This window comes from Schistocerca gregaria, chromosome 1 (genome assembly GCF_023897955.1).
Source record: "Schistocerca gregaria isolate iqSchGreg1 chromosome 1, iqSchGreg1.2, whole genome shotgun sequence".
NCBI lineage: Eukaryota > Metazoa > Arthropoda > Insecta > Orthoptera > Acrididae > Schistocerca > Schistocerca gregaria.
The window spans coordinates 897,842,978-897,863,151 of NC_064920.1; the positions used below are offsets into that span (position 1 = coordinate 897,842,978).

Genomic DNA, 20,174 nt, shown 5'->3' on the forward strand with positions numbered 1-20,174 from the left:
GAGATCTTGCTGGCCAGGCTAGTTGACTTACACCTTCTAGAGCACGTTGGGTGGCACAGGATACATGCGGATGTGCATTGTCCTGTTGGAACAGCAAGTTCCCTTGCCGGTCTAGGAATGATAGAACGATGGGTTCGATGACGGCTTGGATGTACCGTGCACTATTCAGTGTCCCCTCGACGATCACCAGAGGTGTACGGCCAGTGTAGGAGATCGCTCCCCACACCATGATGCCGGGTGTTGGCCCTGTGTGCCTCGGTCGTATGCAGTCCTGATTGTGGCGCTCACCTGCACGGCGCCAAACACGCATACGACCATCATTGGCACCAAGGCAGAAGCGACTCTCATCGCTGAAGATGACACTTCTCCATTCGTCCCTCCATTCACGCCTGTCGCGACACCACTGGAGGCTGGCTGCACGATGTTGGGGCGTGAGCGGAAGACGGCCTAACGGTGTGCGGGATCGTAGCCCAGCTTCATGGAGACGGTTGCGAATGGTCCTCGCCGATACCCCAGGAGCAACAGTATCCCTAATTTGCTGGGAAGTGGTGGTACGGTCCCCTACGGCACTGCGTAGGATCCTACGGTCTTGGCGTGCATCCGTGCGTTGCTACGGTCCGGTCCCAGGTCGATGGGCACGTGCACCTTCCACCGACCACTGGCGACATCGATGTACTGTGGAGACCTCACGCCCCACATGTTGAGCAATTCGGCGGTACGTCCATCCGGCCTCCCGCATGCCCACTATACGCCCTCGCTCAAAGTCCGTCAACTGCACATACGGTTCACGTCCACGCTGTCGCGGCATGCTACCAGTGTTAAAGACTGCGATGGAGCTCCGTATGCCACGGCAGACTGGCTGACACTGACGGCAGCGGTGCACAAATGCTGCGCAGCTAGCACCATTCGACGGCCAACACCGCGGTTCCTGGTGTGTCCGCTGTGCCGTGCGTGTGATCATTGCTTGTACAGCCCTCTCGCAGTGTCTGGAGCAAGTATGGTGGGTCTGACACACCGGTGTCAATGTGTTCTTTTTCCATTTCCAGGAGTGTAGGTACAGAAAGCTGGCTGAAGCCAGAGATAAATTCTGCCGAAATTTTTACAAAGGCACAGACGGTGTTTAGAAAGGATAGATTGCTTGCAACCAGTGGTGGTGTGTTTGTCACTGTTAGTAGTAGTTTATCCTGTAGTGAAGTAGAAGTGCATAGTTTCTGTGAATTATTATGCGTGGAGGTTATACTCAACAACCGAGCTAGGTTAATAGTTGGCTCCTTTTACTGACCTCCCGACTCAGCAGCATTAGTGGCAGAACAACTGAGAGAAGATTTGGAATACATTTCACATAAATTTTCTCAGCGTGTTATAGTCTTAGGTGGAGATTTCAATTTACCATATATAGACTGGGACACCCAGATGTTTAGGACAGGTGGTAGGGACAGAGCATCGAGTGACATTATACTGAGTGCACTATCCGAAAATTACCTCGAGCAATTAAACAGAGAACCGACTTATGGAGATAACATCTTGGACCTACTGATAACAAACAGACCCGAACTTTTTGCAGAACAGGGAATCAGTGATCATAAGGCCGTTGGAGCATCCCTGAATATGGAAGTTAATAAGAATATAAAAAAGGAGGAAGGTTTAGCTGTTTAGCAAGAGTAATAGAATGCAGATTTCAGACTACCTAACAGATCAAAACGAAAATGTCTGTTCCGACACTAACAATGTTGAGTGTTTATGGAAAAAGTTCAAGGCAGTCGTAAAATGTGTTTTAGACAGGTACGTGCTGAGTAAAACTGTGAGGGACGGAAAAAACCCATCGTGGTTCAACAACTACTGCGAAAGCAAAGAGAGCTTCACTCCAAGTTTAAACGCAGCCAAAACCTCTCAGCAAGCAGAAGCTAAATGATGTCAATGTAAGCGTAAGGAGGGCTATGCGTGAAGCGTTCAGTGAATTCAAAAGTAAAATTCTATGTACCGACTTGACAGAAAATCCTAGGAACTTATGGTCTTACGTTAAATCAGTAAGTGGCTTGAAACAGCATATCCAGACACTCCGGGATGATGATGACATTGAAACAGAGGATGACACGCGTAAAGCTGAAACACTAAACACCTTTTTCCAAAGCTGTTTCATAGAGGAAGACCTCACTGCAGTTCCTTCTCTAAATCCTCGCACAAATGAAAAAATGTCTGACATCGAAATAAGTGTCCAAGGAATGGAAAATCAACTGGAATCACTCAACAGAGGAAAGTCCACTGGACCTGACGGGATACCAATTCGGTTCTACACAGAGTACGCGAAAGAACTTGCCCCCCTTCTAACAGCCGTGTACCGCAAGTCTCTAGAACAACGGAAGGTTCCAAATGATTGGAAAAGAGCACAGGTAGTCCCAGTCTTCAAGAAGGGTCGTCGAGCAGATGCGCAAAACTATAGACCTATATCTCTGACGTCGATCTGTTGTAGAATTTTAGAACATGTTTTTTGCTCGCATATCATGTCGTTTTTGGAAACCCAGAATCTACTCTGTAGGAATCAACATGGATTCCGGAAACACCGATTGTGTGAGACCCAACTCGCTTTATTTGTTCATGAGACCCAGAAAATATTAGATACAGGCTCCCAAGTAGATGCTATTTTCCTTGACTTCCGGAAGGCGTTCGATACAGTTCTGCACTGTCGCCTGATAAACAAAGTAAGAGACTATGGAATACGAGACCAGCTGTGTGGCTGGATTGAAGAGTTTTTAGCAAACAGAACACAGCATGTTATTATCAATGGAGAGACGTGTACAGACATTAGGGTAACCTCTGGCATGCCACAGAGGAGTGTTACGGGACCATTGCTTTTCACAATATATATAAATGACCTAGTAGATAATGTCAGAAGTTCCATGCGGCTTTTCACGGATGATGCTGTAGTATACAGAGAAGTTGCAGCATTAGAAAATTGTAGCGAAATGCAGGAAGATCTGCAGCAGATAGGCATTTGGTGCAGGGAGTGGCAACTGACCCTTAACATAGATAAATGTAATGTATTGCGAATACATAGAAAGAAGGATCCTTTATTGTATGATTATATGATAGCGGAACAAACACTGGTAGCAGTTACTTCTGTAAAATATGTGGGAGTATGTGTGCCGAACGATTTGAAGTGGAATGATTGTATAAAATTAATTGTTGGTAAGGCGGGTACCAGGTTGAGATTCATTGGGAAAGTCCTTAGAAAATGTAGTCCATCAACAAAGGAGGTGGCTTACAAAACACTCGTTCGACCTATACTTGAGTATTGCTCATTAGTGTGAGATCCGTACCAGATCAGATTGATGGAGGAGATAGAGAAGATCCAAAGAAGGGCGGCGTCTTTCATCACAGGGTTATTTGGTATCCTTGATAGCATTACGGAGATGTTTAGCAAACTCAAGTGGCAGACTCTGCAAGAGAGGCGCTCTGCATCGCAGTGTAGCTTGCTCGCCAGGTTTCGAGAGGGTGCGTTTCTGGATGAGTTATTGAATATATTGCTTCCCCCTACTTATACGTCCCGAGGAGATCGCGAATGTAAAATCAGAGACATTTGAGCACACACGGAGGCTTTCAGACAGCCGTTCTTCCCGCGAACCATACGCCAGTGGAACAGAAAAGGGAGGTAATGGCAGTGGCACGTAAAGTGCCCTCTGCCACATGCCGTTGGGTGGTTTGTGGAGTATAAATGTAGATGTAGATGTAGATGCATTGGCCATCTGTGGATCAACACAAATATAAAATAACAAATAATAATAATAATAGAAAAGATCGTACTCTGCACGGGGAGTGATAACAAAAATAATTGTACAATGTAAAGAGGTTTGTCGACTATACCAAGTCCATCTACAAGAGATTGGCCAGCTAGAAGAGGCATCTGGCTGTGGCTGCCCTGGTGGCAGCTCTGTACACTTCCAAGCACAGCGTTAAACTACTTTTTGCCAGCAGTGCGCCGCCTTATAAAGCCCATTTGGTGGACCCATCTTCCGAAACTATTTACTATCACGTGACTGGCATATCAAACTAGTTCCTGTGGTAGCTGCGACCTCTGGTGAAGCTGTTCTACAGGCTCTGCAAATGGATAGCGGTCCTTGGCAGCCATTGGTGGGGACCTGGTATTGTGTAGTGTTGTGTTGTGTTGTGGCCGCAGGTAAATATTTGTTAACAACACAGATGATGTAGGTTTTCCTGGCAAATATACGACCTGTGATGCAGGCATCATGTGTTGGTTGGACATGAAGTCTGATGCCGATGTAGTAGGAACTACACTGTATGAAGTGGGCGGCCACAGCAGACTTCCCTCACCCCACCCCATGTTGCAAACTGATATGATATGGAATGAGCATATCAGGTTGATACAGCTCGACTTTGTTTTATTGGGAGCATTTAGGAAAGTGTGGCATATAGAATGCTAGTGCAGCCCATTCTGGACTGTTTGGGATGCCGACCAGGTAAGATTAAAGGAAGACATCAAAGAAATTCAGAGGCATGCTGCTAGATTTGTTACCGGTAAGTCCGATCAGTACACAAGTATTATGGAGAAGCTTCATGAAATCAAATGGGAATCCATGGAGGGAAGACAATGCACTTTTTGTGAGGCCCTAGTGCAGAAATTTAGAGAACCAACATCTGAGGCGAACTTCACTTAAGGACCATGACGATAAAATGAGTAAAATTAGGGTTTGTGCAGAGCCAAATAGATAGTCATTTTTCCTGTTATTGGCAGATTAAAACTGTGTGCTGAATTGATACTCAAACTTGAGACCTTTACGTTAGATACGCAAATGCTTTACCACCTGTGCTACCAAAGCAAAACTCACAATCTATGCTCACAGCTTTGTTTCCACCAGTCCTTATCTCTTACCTTCCAAACCTCTCAGAAGTTCTCCTGTGAAACTGGCAGGACTAGCATTCCTGGAAAATTGATTCTGGAAAAATCCTCTGGGTTGTGCTAAGCCATGTCTTCACTGTATCCTTTCTTCCAGGAGTACTAGTCTCACAAGTTTTCCAAGAGAACTTGTTTGATGCATGGGATATAGGAGATAAGGTATGGCGGAAGTAAAACTGTGAGGATGGACCATGAGTCATGCTTAGGTAACTTAGCAAGAAGAGCACTTGCCCCGAAAGGCAAAGGTCCTGATTTCAAGTTCTGGTCCAGGACATGGTTTTAATCTGCCAAGAAGTTTGATATCAGTGCACACTCCACTGCATAATGAAAAATTCATTCTGGATGTAATCAGTTGTATATATAAGAAAAAATATAGTCAAGCCCTTTTACACTTGAGGAAACAAACAAACAAACAATGATGTAATAAAGCATTCAGTCAAGTAGGTAAGACATCTTAGAGACTAATCAGTAAACATCGTAAAACCACCAACAAAGTGCAAAGTGAACCTGTCAGTAATAGATGAAGGCCACATAGTGAAAGATCCAAATGTGATATGTAATTTGTTCAGTAAGCACTTTATCTCTCCTTTTGCCCAACTGGCCCCAGTTATAGATTTACAGACTGATATACTAAATAATATTATATGCAATGTAGGTCTCAAATTTGTAGAGGTGACTCAACAAGAAATATTTAATGCAATGCGAAAATGAAATAACACTCTTCTGGCTGGGATGCTACGTCGAGTGTAGCATTAAAGAAAGGTGCCAGTGATATCACTGAATCCTTTACCTAACTTATTAATTATAGTATTAGTGAAAATATGTATCTATGTGCCTTACAAATAAGTATTACTTAGCCAATACCTAAGAAGAGAAGTAAGGAAGAAGTTTAAAATTGTAGACCAAATTCACTTTACCTTCAGTAAAATATTTGTAACAGTTGTCCCACACTCCAAAGCATTTTTCTCGAGACACAAAATGCTTACTGAATCACAACATGGGATCTAGGAAAGACTAAGCGGAGCCACTGCTGTGATTAGTTCGTTCCAAAAAGTATACCGTATCACAGGACCGTGTCTGCACATTGCAAGCATACAATATCAACAATGCATTAACGAAACTTCTAGTGAGCTGGAAACATCATACCAAACCAACGTATCAAATTGATAATCATGTTTCAGCTTTCAAATACACAAATGAAACAATGATATTCTTGACCCTTTCCTTTTTCTAGCATACATTACTGACTTTTACACCCCTTTAACACACACGTTTTTAATTGTACTGATAACACCTCAGTTTTATTCTGTGGCAAAGACTGTGAGGAAGTAGAATTTTCTGCAATTAATGAAGTATTAGAATTATGTACATATTCCCATGCTCAAGGACTAAAAGTCAACGTAAATAAATCTCAACTGCTAATACTTACAACTGGCAGCTTGCAGCACTCAGGCATAAATACCATGTGGGATAATTACAGCAGAAGTAAACAGCTGTAAATTCCTGTGTGTTTATCTGGACTCAAACCTGCAGTGCCTGGACACAAACTTGCAGTGAATTAACCATATTAATGCAATCTGTACTAAAGTCAGGAATGATGTGTTTCTTCTTAGCCAGATGTCCAAAACGGTGCTCAGCCACATCCTAAACCTATATGTTATGGGACAGTCTAACCCTATGTTAGAAAGTGCATCAAGATGTGACACTGTGCTGTAGATATGCATCTTAACAGAGTACTGGTGCTATAAAAAAAAAAAAAAAAATAGGTTTATGGGTTACACATGCACTGGGCTATAAAGATTCTTTCTGTGCAGTTTTCATACAACACTGTTCCTTCATCATCTACTCTCTGTACCTCTATAAATTAACCATTTCTTTGTCTTCTAAAGAACTGAAGTAATTAAATGTAACTACATGCATGACCATGAAACCCCAAGTCCAAAGGCAACTAATTCAGACAAAGAACTGAATTAAAAATGATAGACCAGAGCCCATACATTAATGGGGTGAGATGGTATAATTAGCTGCTACAGCCCCTGAAAACAAGTAAAAAAGAACAGTTCAAATTAAAACTAATTTTTTTATTGATATGTGTCTATATTGATGTAACAAATGTTAGAGCAGTCAGTTGGTACCCACTGATGCAACATAATTTATATGTAAGTGAGGCATACGCTATTTTAAGATTTTTTTTTAATCAACATATTTTATAAAATGTAGAATTTATAGTTTGTGTGCTAATATGTGTACAGATTGTAATATAATTTGACAAGTATTATTTATTTTTATAATTGCTCCTATAATACTAAGATCTGTATGTATTTGATGTTTGCAAAAGCCACCATATTGATGACTCCATGCAAAGATTTCTTGACTGAAGGTACATGAATTGCACTTGATCCTTCACAGCTGAAGAAAGAGTATGTCTGTCGTCTCGGTCACTACTTCTGTGTGGTCATGATATCCTGCATAGCATTGACTATGTCCATGGAAGGCATTGTTTCCATATTCACATGAGGTGTCAAATTCCAAGCAATATGAGCAGCTGTATCACAGAATGATAAATAGCGGACATGATAAGCCATGATTGTGCCATTCTTGAATTTCGACTCATGCTGCTAGATGTTTCTCATTCTTACACGAGCCATAACATGATCGTACAAGCAAACAATGTTTTAATTTGATTTGTGAATGAGTAACCTGTTCTGTAATGTTTCTTGATATCCAGCATGCAGTAGATGTTTCTCCTACCTTATAATTATTTGCTTGTGTAGTAAACTTCATTCCAGTGTGATATTTGTTCCTGCCGCCCTCCTTGATGAATCCCCATTTTTTAAAAAAATTGAGTGGTGTCAGGACTGGGGAATGTGGGGGGCCATGCAATTGGAGCATCACGGCCAATCCATTGACCTGGAAAGCAGTCACTGAGAAAACCCCAAAATCAGTTAGGTGGTGGGGTGGTGCACCATCTTGCATGAAGTAAACATTTCATTCTTTGTCATTCTCATCAATCCTTGGTATCAAAAATTGTTGTAACATATCCAGGTACACGATCGTAATACACATAACTAATGAGGAGGTGTTGAATAGGATTGGGGAGAAGAGAAGTTTGTGGCACAACTTGACAAGAAGAAGGGATCGGTTGGTAGGACATGTTCTGAGGCATCAATGGATCACCAATTTAGTATTGTAGGGCAGTGTGGAGGGTAAAAATCATAGAGGGAGACCAAGAGATGAATACAATAAGCAGATTCAGAAGGATGTAGGTTGCAGTAGGTACTGGGAGATGAAGAAGCTTGCACAGGATAGAGTAGCATGGAGAGCTGCATCAAACCAGTCTCAGGACTGAAGACCACAACAACAACAACATCCAGGTACACTATCCTGTTGACAGTTATCTTGCATAAAAAATACGGGCCTTACTCTTTGTTCTTGCTCAGTGCACAAAAAATGTTCAGTTTAGGGCTATCACAAACATGGTTGATGTGGATTTTCACTGTCCCAGATCCTTCAGTTATGTGCATTAACTTTGCCACTGAAGTGAAAAATTGACTAGTCAGAAAATATGATTTTGTCCAAGAAATGTTCATCTTCATGCAATCGATTTAACATATCCGCACACAAGTTCTTGTGAGCAATTTTATCAGTGTCTTTTATTACGGTCGTCAATCTGTACAGTTTCAAATGCAAACGGTTTCTCAACACATGCCAAACAGTAATATGTGAGATGTGCAGTTTGCGAGATGCACACTGGGTTGATTTTGTAGGGCTGTTGACAAAGTGTTGTCTCACTCACTCAATGGTGTTGTCAGATATGCTTGGACAACCTGATGATTTCCCATGTCTTACCGAGCACCCTGTTTCTACAAAACATTTATACCACTCATAAATTGTAGGCATACCAGGAGGATCTTTAGCGTACTTGGTACAGAAATTATGCTGAACTGTTGTCGCCGACTTCAGTTCTTCAAACCAAAACGCACAGCTAGCACGCTTGGGTTCACTGAAGGCAGCCATCTTTAACGCAACTGCCACTAGTCCTCTTTAGGGTTCGATTTGACACTAGCGAACAATGCGATACAAAACTTGATGTATTTCCCTACAACTTGACACTACAATCACATTTGTGGGTACTATGAATAAATTTATATGAATTTTCAAAGTTATTAAGTCCTTTTTGAAACACACTGTATTGTAAGCACTCAGACCAGTCAGTACAAATTTACCCTATCTTCACTAAAATGAAGTCAGTTTACTTCCTTGAACACTGCTAGTGCCTACGCCGCACCATGCCTCGAGGCCCTCTCCTCTTTTTCTCGTTCCACCTAAGATGGATTGATTTGAAGTCCATGTACTAACTGACCTAATGCATATTATACATGACCAAATATAATGAGTGAGTCATCTTGTTGCATTAGTCTGCTCTTCCGGTTTTTCCAGATGTGTTATATTTATTCCTTTCTCTCCTTTGTATGTTACACTTTTACACACTTGAAGATGGGGTTTTAACATCCCAAGACGTATCATGGATAGAATAAATCATTAATAAAACTGAAGTGAATCTCTTTAAATTAATTCATCATGCCTTTCAGTGCTGGGTGTCCCCGACACCAAAACCATGCATTTTAGAATAGCTTTAAAAAATATACCTTTTATTGTAGTTTAGTAATATATTGTGTAAGAGAGGGTAATACAGTAGAAATATATTATTTATTTCATTTTGCTTTTATCCCTCAACAGGAGAAGAGTGCAAGAATATGAGCAGATTATTGTTACACCTGTACACCCAGGAATGGAGACACTCTCATCACAAATTAATGAAGATAATGAAGATTTTGCCAATAGGAGAAGGTATCACCAGACATCAACTGTGCAAGGGCGCTTTGTTGAGATTGATGATGATGATGATTAAAAGTTTAATAAATAGATCACATGTAAAACAGATTCATATGCAAGAACATGACAAGCTTGTTGCTAGGTTGTGTGTTTCCTGATAATACAAGCTTTATTTATTTATTATTATTATATTTAATCCAGTAAAAACTATGCTGTAAAGATGGGATAGGAAGACGCACTCCTCAGAAAATGTTGGACATCAGGGGAATTAGTGTTTCAAGGAAAGATTATGCTGAGAGAAGGCCAAAATGTACAGGTGTAATGCTGTATGGCAACAATCCCAGCAAAATTATCCTTAGTCTGGCTTCATGTTTCTGGCATGTAAATAATAATCTTCATTAACAGCAAGAGTTAAAGATTCCCTTTTAAATTAATAACAGGAAGGCATTGGGCTGATACACTTGTTTTAGGTTTGAATTTATGTGGTTTTTATTTTGAATACTGTTTCTCATAATTGCAGAATAATCACCTGAATACACAAAAAACAAATATCAGTTTGTCACCTGCAAGTAGTGCTTCTAAACTCCGACTTAAAATGCATCACTTGGTTTGGGATAATATTTTAATGTTTACGTCAGCCACTGTTATTTGCCGGTGTGAATGTTCACAATGTTTTATTGTAAAGCCTTTATTCACAAAGTAGCAGATTTTATAATATACATTTGTCACTTTCGGGTATTATATTCCGAACAAATTTGAGACATACTTCTTATAACTATAAGATCGGTTGTAAATATAACACACTAGACGTGTTCTATGTAATTGATGAAAACTAACCACAAGAAGTACAATTTTTATTACAACTAAGATTGTAATTCAAACAAAACAAGGGTTAGTATCACTGTGATTTTTTAATGAGAATTTTTACATACTGTGCCATAAAACTATAAACAGGTTATACTGTTTTGTTTGATAATCTAAATATCTTATGGCATGTCGTGCAGGAAAATTTATTTTTTTAGTATACTAACACATTTTATGGGTGTTGGTTCATGTATGATTTTTAAAAGTATATGCTCATTGAGTGTATGTCTAGCATTTATGGCATATGATTGTATGTGGTTAATGCACATTATTGCATAACTAAGTCTAGTATTCTGTACTTTTTGTAATCATAACTTTATTGAAGAAGCATGTAGGAATGGTTCTTGGCTCACTTGCTTCAGGAACAGTCATTTTCCTATTGCTTCCAATTTATTCAGCTTAATTATATTACGGAGATGATAATATTGTTTTACTCTCTAATGTCTGTGATATACAATTTGCAGTTTACTTACCACATTATATTTAAGTGCACCTACTAGTTTGCAGAGATGTGCATTTTTATTAAACTTTACTGTAATTTATATTGCTTGGTTCTAATTTATTTAGCAAATTATATTAAATATTGTCTCATCATGTGCATCTCTGTGTTATTTATAAATGATTGATAAATTTCAGGTAAATTGCATGCTGCCAGTATTATAACTGTTTAGTTTTAATGCCTACTGTACAAATCTTGAAAGAGTTGTGATTAATTTAATTGTGATATCTTAGTGTATGTAAGTGTAGTTGTATACACAGTAAAATGGCAATATTAATATTTTCTGTATTACTTCATATTTATGTACATACAGTATTCTCAGGTTTGAGAAACATTAACACTGCAAGGTAGTTAAGGATATGAAATGCAACATAGTAAAAGATTCACATGTAATTTTTGAAGATATACTGTGAGGCAGCTATTGACCAACTACTGAAATCAGAAAGTTATTTTACTAGCATGTGATTAGTAATCATTTCTTGCTTCATATGTATGACCTTACTGTGGCCTATAGTAAGATGACCACAAACATTTGTGTAAATGTTGATGAACATTGTATGTGAACAATTTGTATTCAGACCAAATCATTATAATTCATCTGCATAGTCTGAAAAACAATAGTAATTTTATTGGTGTATGGCTGTCAGTTGTTGCTTACTACGAGTTGAATGGCTATGCAAAAATAAGTTACCACCCACTGCATCATTATGTGTAAAAATATTATTAATGAAAAAATATAGCAGGTCATTTTTGTACCGCATAGCGAGTTTTCTTTTGTGTGTTACACCTACAGCATCTTCATTTATTTATTTTTTCCCTTGCAGTAAGATGTGCATTATCATTTTTACTAAATTTTCTTCTGTTATCATTTGTATTAAATTTGACAGACTGCCTTTTGAGAACTCTTTTGTTATATAATGGTTTCTGCAGTTGTGTATGCTGTATGACTTTAAAAGATTGAAAATGCAGATGTTCTATTGAAGATTCTACGACCTACCACTAAAACAGGTGTCAGCACTACTGAAAAAGTACTAAACCAGTGGTGCATACTCAGTTAGTCAAAATTTCAAAACTGTTTATTGTCAGTGTTCATCCAATAATTTTCTTTTAACAATGTGTGCCATCCACATCCTTCATTAACTTCCAGTACTACTACGTGAAAGTAACTATATATTTTCAGTTTTGAACAGAAAATATTGTAAGTTATTCCACTGTAGGTTCAGACATTAATGTGGTTATTGGTGGATGTACATCCAGTCAGCATCATGCTTGTGTGTGTGTGTGTGTGTGTGAGAGAGAGAGAGAGAGAGAGAGAGAGAGAGAGAGAGAGAGAGAGAGAGAGAGCATACACATGCTTTTATGTCGACGACTCAGTGAGTCTGCGGTTCAGTGTTTGGTCTCCTTTACTTGTATGTGTTGTATTGTATTGTATGTTAACCGGGGACCTAGAAATGACAGAGAGGCTCCGTCCTCGTCGCAGCCGCAGTGGTTCACAACCCCACAATGACTACCACAGTCCACTTCATCCCTCTGCCGCCCCACACCGAACCCATGGTTATTGTGCGGTTTGGCCCCAGTGGATCCCTCCCAGGGAACGTCTCACCAGACGAGTGTAACCCCTATGTTTGTGTGGTAGAGTAATGGTGGTGTACGCATATGTGGAGAACTTGTTTGCTCAGCAATTGCTGACATAGTGTAACTGAGGCGAATAAGGGAAACTAGCCCGCATTCGTCGAGACAGATGGAAAATCGCCAAAAAACCATCCACAGACTGGCCAGTTCTCCGGACCTCAACACAAGCGTGCCAGGCGGATTCGTGCTGGGGACCAGGTGCCTCTTCCCTCCTGGAAAGCCGTGCATTAGACCCCACAGCCAACCGGGCGGGCGGTCTCCTTTACTTACTCCTATATTTACATTTTACCAGAACTTATCTACTATATCTTTGCTAATTTTCTTCATTTGGCTCTATTTACCCTTTTAACAAATAATTGTTTCTCTTAAGAAGCAACATTTTTCAAGTGGTGAACAGAGTGCTTCTCTGAATTAACGTGTTACACAAATTATTTTTTATTTTCCCACCCCAATTCAATAATTACAAAATCTGCAGAGCATTGATTTCAACCTTTCGTAGGCATTCATAGCTGTGTGACTCTCAGTTGACAGTGCTGTAAGTAGAACAGAAAATGTAATTAATGTAGAAGTAGAAATGAAAATAAGTTGACTGGTTTTGTTTTCTGGCTGCTGTAGCGAAGCATGCAAACATGGCAGTCAGCCACAGGCTGTGATCACCTTGTTATGCCATTATCTTTCCAAACTTAGCTTCACCAATGAATTGCAATACCAGTAACTGAAAATTGGTTACATTTTCGATATTTATGTATAGAAAATAAAATTGTTTCAAACTTAACTCTGACAAAAATTAAAGTAATTCATTTGGTTACAATTTGGAAAGAAATCATATTTATTAGCTAATTTTGTGTTTTCACATTTTGACGCTGAATTCACATCTATATTATCATAAATACAAATTTTTTAGATGAATAGTTATCATTTATTAAGACATTTAATTTATTTTATTGTCAGTAATTGTGTTACCTTCTTCTGAAAATATAAAATTTAAGAAAAGAAGACAATGGAGAACTGTGTTATATCATTTGTATAACAGACATTTAAGTTCAATAAGGTTTTAATCTTCAGTGTCTTAGAATATCTGATTGTGTGGTACCTCTCTATTCACACATGATTAATGTTTCAAAGGAACTGTAAGCTCATATAACGGCAACTGTGTATTGTCAATAGTTGTTGATCATGGTCCGTATATTAAATAAGGTGGAAAGATTTTTATTGTTTTGCAGATTTGTTTCTTCCATCATACAAGATGTAGAAACCATAGTGCCTCGGTAAAAACTTAAAAAAGCACAAAAGATAAATGAAACAGAAATATCACGTTTTGTGCTGTAGTCTTCATGCTCAGTTTCCTTGTGTGATGTTTAGGATATCAGGAACCATTTTTGAACAAATTTTGCAGCCACAAGGTTACAAAATTTCTTAATTTTGTACACTGTCCTTTTTTTTAGATACTCGTGTTGTCTTAGTCCTTTATATACCATTATAGTTTCGTTCAGTTCTGCTTTTTCCCAATTTTTTTAAAAGTTTTAGAGTAGTTAATGTATAAACTGAATTCTTAGCTGCAATACCACAAATAGATAGCATTTTGATGAGGTCACAGTTTGGAGTTTGAAAGTGTTCTGCAATTCAGGAAGCTGTTTATATACTGTGAGAATGTACTTAATAAGATTTGACTATAAATTATTGGCTACTGATACATTCTGTGATCGTCAGACTGCACTTATCACAACAAACTTCCCAAGCTGCACTGTAACAAATATGTATGAGACGGCCATGTGGAGAATCACTTCTTTTTTTTTTTTTTTTTTTGGGGGGGGGGGGGGGGTTACTTGGTTCCTATTTGAGCTAGGAACATAGGGTAAGAAGTTTAACATCTGTCTTACTGTAGCTATGTTCCAGTATATTAAACAAGGTCTGAATGACAAACCAGAGATTGTGTCCAGGCAAATTGTGTGAATTGATTAGTTCCTTTTGCAGAAGATTTTGATTGGATTAAAATTAATACTGAGCTAATGTGCACTGCTTGGATTTTATGTTCAAAAACGGCCATCCTTAAATAAACCAGGAGCACAGCAGGACTGATGGTTGGAATTTTTAGTCCACTGATGTATGGGACCATGGTCTGAGGTAAATTTTAGCCATTCGGAAGAATCTTGCTTTGTTTAGCTTTTACATGCAAAAAACACATTGTTCTGGGAACTTTTTGAAGCTCATCACTTCTGTACTTTAAAATTGTATGAATCTATTCAAACTTTACATGAAGGTAGATACATGGATGAAGTCAAAACAATTTTTTTATCCATTAATCTTTATCTGTTGTCACGATACCATGGTTTAAAGTCAAGCTAAATGTAGTACATAAAATTCATTCTTACATGAATTGAATGCATGGAAATTAAAAAAAAAGGTTTTCTTATGATAAAATTGAAAACTAACTTTCAAAAACCTAGCTTCAACTGAATTTCATGTGCAAAAAACATATTTATTGTGATTGTTTTTACACATGCCACTTACATATTTAAGAATTGTGCAAATTGGTTCAGTTTTTTCATATTTAAGAATTGTGCAAATTGGTTCACTTTTTGTAAGTATGACAATACATGTAATTAACAGGCGTCCTGTTGTTTTGTGAAAGCATTATCCATTGCCACGATATCGTGGACAGTGGTCTAAAGTCGCACATAAAATCTGGTTTTATGTGAAACGAAAGTGCTGAGATGGTTTAAAGTGAATTAGATAATAATAAAAAATATATTCATATGGTAATCCAGACAACGGAAAATCCAGGATGCAATGTAACAATATTATGAAAAGGAAAGTTTGTATTCATCATGTAGCGGAGATGCTGAGTTGAAGATAGGCACACAACAAAAAAGACTATCACAAATAAAGCTTTTGACTAGTAAGGCCTTTATCAAAAATAGACCACAAGTAACTCACACAAACATGACTGCAGTCTCAGACAATGGTAGCCACATTGCAAGCAGAAGTGTTTGCAAAAATCTTTCATCACATAAGTTTTATGTGCGAAAAATCATGTGTTTGCATATGAAACAGTGTTTTGTAGGAATGCACTGTATTTTAAGTGCTGCAATTGGATACAAATAAAAAAAACTGGTTATTACAGTTAATTTTCATTTTGTTGTGTGTGTCAAAAATTTTATTCACCAGTGCCTTAAAATCATGCAGAAATCTTCAGAAGTGCAAAACAATGCATGTACGAAACCAGAATTGTGCCCAGCTCTATACAAAACGAAATAATAATAATAATAATACTTTATTCAACATCAAAAGATTCATTGCATATTCATAAAAATAATACATTCTTCTGAATACATCATTGGTTAACAGAATGATTAGATTGCAGATAAAATGTTTTGCTTGTCATTATTTACATATTTTTTTCAATACACTTCTTATTCTGCATGTAAGTACGATATTCTTCTGATGAGTAAAAGGGATTTTATAACCGGAATTTCTCTAGCTGAAATTTAATCTTGGTTGTGAGAAGGGTCATAATTGTACTGAGCAGTCGCATTGACGAATTTTAAACTTGCATATTGTGGACCCTCTTTATAGAATACTGTTCTGTGGTTGCTGATGTAAAATTTTTCTTTATTTATTGTATTGTACTGATGCGAGTTAGAACAAATGTTGGGCTGCAGTCTTGTAACAAGTAATATGGCTTTTAGAATGTGCATGTTTCCTATGATTAGCACACCAAATTTTGGAATTAGTCCACAGCATGATCCTTTTTTTATTTTGCCCCGCAAATGATTCCTTTGATCAAGCATTTAAAGCTTTACAATGACCACTGAAATGTAATTAACTGTCGGAGATAAAGTTTATCTCATGCGAAAACTACAATGCCCACAGTAAAGAGTTTAGGTAATTTCATCATGTTGCCAGAAAATGTGTTTAATTTATTTAATTATGAATGTTTTCTTTTATGAGAAATAATGGACTTATTTAAGATGTTAAATGCTGTATATTTGTATACATTTATTTATATGTATCATTGGAGTTTATTAAGGTCAGTAGACCAAAGAATCTAGAATGCAGGAATGTCTGCAACTTCCAGGCACATGTTGGCTTGCCCGCCACTTCTTTGTCTGTATTGGAGGGAGATAGACATGTTCATGTGACAAGTGCAGTATAATTCATTTAGAGTATCAATGATCATAGTGAAAATGGTGTAGTTAAGTACAAAAAAATATAATTTTTAGCTGAAAGTATTTCAGATCCGGTAGTGTTTATTTCAAACAGGAAGAAAACCCAGGCCATGCTTTTTGAAATGATTATTTTGCAGACAAAACTTTGAGAACCCCTAGATAAATGAGATCTGCAGTGTGTAATCTTTCAGAAACTACTAATAAATAAGTCTTGCTGAAATTGTGCTGGAACTACGTGTATTATACTCATTCGAAAACACGTGGTGAGAGTATGGTCCTACCACAATATACTGCATAAGATTCCACTATTTTTCAGTTATCAAAGAAACGAGGTAGGTAACAACAGTACACCACTCACAAAATTAAACTAACCTGAAAATTGATATAAAATAATCGTCATAAAATGGGTCACCTTATTTCTAACCAGTAGAAAATGTTTTAGCATGCTACAGGATGGTAACAGGAAGGACATACTGCACCCCATAAAATTAATCTTGCCACATCCAAAATTAATCACACCGACCCCCCCATGTAAACAGGACAAAGATGAGAGATAAAGAAGATGATGTGCAACTTTATTTATAGAACATACATGCAATATCTCATGGCCCCACTCCACACCACATGCATACACATCGACAATGGTTTTATATCTTGTAAACAGCTAAATGAATTGATATTTTCACTCCATTTAAATTGAGCAAAGAATGTTTTAGTATTGATTACATGATATGAAGGAATGTGCAGTCATGAAAGGGTTATGCAGTTTAGCAGCAACATGATAGAGGACTTAATTTTGTAAGAATTTAAAATTATTGTGAAAAGAAATATAATACATTACTAGCATACATTTAGTATCCTTGCAGAAGCAGGAAGTGACAAGTCCATTACCTTACATATGTCTGAATTACCATCAGTCAGGTTCAACATATTCCACACATATGGTTGCTACTGTGCTACAGAAAGATAGCTAGAAGATATACAAATTAATTATATTTAATGAACACATGCCACATATAATGTAAAAACTGTATTAAAACCGTATATAATTGTAATTCATTATGTTCTTACTGCGCTTTGTTTACTCAGTCAAAAATCACCAAGTTTTAAAAATATAAACTTTCTTTTTTTCTTTGATTCAGTCATCATTCAATTATAAATAGCAGAGAACTTAAGGTGAAATATGTGGGTGACACTCTTGAGACAGGATGAAAGATATAGACCAGCAATTAAATTACAGAAAGACTGAATATAGCTAAATATGGTCTTCTATTGACATTAAACTTGGAATTAACCATAAAGGCTTTTAAAAAATGAACATTTTATACAAGTATGACTCTTCTGTATGTAAAATATGAAGTTGAAGAAGCAGAGGTGTCTCAAGACCAGATCACATATTAGATGAAACAGTGTGAAAAGAGCTATAAATTGATCTAGTTTAATGCATAATAAATATCTTAATGCCTTGTACAAATATGTACAGAGTATAGACAACACATAATTACCTGAACTAGTAGTAGTTGATAAACTGGCAGACAGAAGAGATACATGAAGTCTTTTACTTAAAGTTGCAAAAATTAAAAATAATTAATTTTATTCAAGCTTGTGGGACCTGTGGTACATTTTATAGAAAATGGTAGGAATGAAAAGGTTTGCGGATTTTTCAAAATAAGATTACATGTGAGAGTGACTCACGTTTCTAACCAAAAGGAACAAACTGTAAGTGGAACTGATAATTAAATGCAACAGAGATGATCCACAATAACTGATAACGTAAAACAGCTTTAAGAAAGAGTTTTAGATGATAAATCAGAGATAAGAAAATGATACACACAGAAGCAGAAACTACAGTTTAACAGAAGAGTTGCCAGGAGCACTGCATGCAAGGATAGTAAGTAGGAGAAAAATCTGAGAGTAAAAAAAAAACAATAAGCAGGTAAAAAATTAAACAGCCTGAATAGGACCAAGAAATGATAATTGAGGATTACACAAAGAGATTAGGAATGCCAGGTGAAAAATTGTAGGAACAAGTAAGCAACAATAAAATATGGTATCCTGTGTTGTGGGTTCCACAAATGGAACAAATCCAGCTGAGAAACTAAGAACTGCTTATACTAATGTGGTGTGTCAAGGGTCCCTGTGTGATTAATGGGGCACCATAGATGGATCTATTTTGCAGAGTTTACCTGCAAGATGGCGATGTAGTTTTCTTTATTCTTGCAAATAGTTTTGTGGTTTCTGTGCTGATTCAAAACATGTGGAAACACCACGAGAAATGCTTGCTTGAACATAAACACAGATGCTAGCCAAGCCTACTAATGGCACCTGTGCAATGTCCTCAATACATAGCCAGTGTCAATTATGGTTAGAACAATGTCCTGTGTAGTCTGAGTTCATTATTTCAGAGTTAAGTGAATATGAATGTGGGCAAGTTATTGATGTTCGTATGGTGGATGCTTCCATAATCAAGGTAGCATTGTGTATGGTGTTTCAAGAGCCACAGCGTTGAAGATTCATACTACATACAATGCACGTGGAAAAGCATCATCTGCTAAGTCCCAACACAGAAAAAAGTATGTATAGAATTATGATAATGGACGGACATTGAAGAGGATTGCGATGAAAAATATGGGAATGACAGCTGCAAAGTCACTAAAGAATTGAATGTCACACTTGCGAACCCTGTCAGCACCAAAACAACAGGAAGGGAACTCCATAATCTGGGAACTGCAGTGCTTGCTGGAATTCCAAAACTGCTCATCAGTAACACAAATGCCTGTAACAGGAAAACATTGAACCAAAGCCATAAAACCTGGGTATGGACCAATGGAAGAATCTCATTTGGTCAGGTGAATCTTGTTTCACACTGTTTCCATCTTATGGCCAAGTTTTCATCTCAAAGAGTGAAACCTGAAGGATGTTTGGTGATGATTTGGGCAATGGTATTGTGGTATTCCTTTGGCTCAATGGTTACTCTGCAATTTCACATTACTGGCAAGAATTGCCACCTTTTTGGCTGATTTGGCTGGTCTGCTCCATCCCAGGTAAACTGTATGTTCCCCAATGGTGATGCTGTTGACACGGCTCATGTGATCCAGGACTGGTTTTGTGATCACAAGAGTGAATTGTTACATCTCCCATGGCCACCACAGTCACCAGATCTCAATATTATTGAGCGTTTGTTGACAGCTTTGTAGAGACAGGTGCATGATCAGTATCCACCTCCGTCATCAGTAACTGAACTTGACAGTTTTGCAGGAAG

General features: G+C 37.8%; 1 protein-coding gene across 2 annotated transcripts in view; it reads left to right on the top strand.

Moving 5' to 3' along the window:
• The window catches only part of LOC126274306 (solute carrier family 12 member 8), a 167,968-nt gene extending 156,097 nt beyond the window's left edge, over positions 1-11,871 (top strand). For both annotated transcript variants that reach the window (XM_049977103.1, XM_049977102.1), the window contains exon 13: positions 9,653-11,871. In XM_049977103.1, the coding sequence (XP_049833060.1) occupies positions 9,653-9,824 (172 nt within the window). In that variant the 3' untranslated portion in view covers positions 9,825-11,871. The remainder of the gene's footprint in view (positions 1-9,652) is intronic.
• Positions 11,872-20,174: the final 8,303 nt, after the last annotated feature.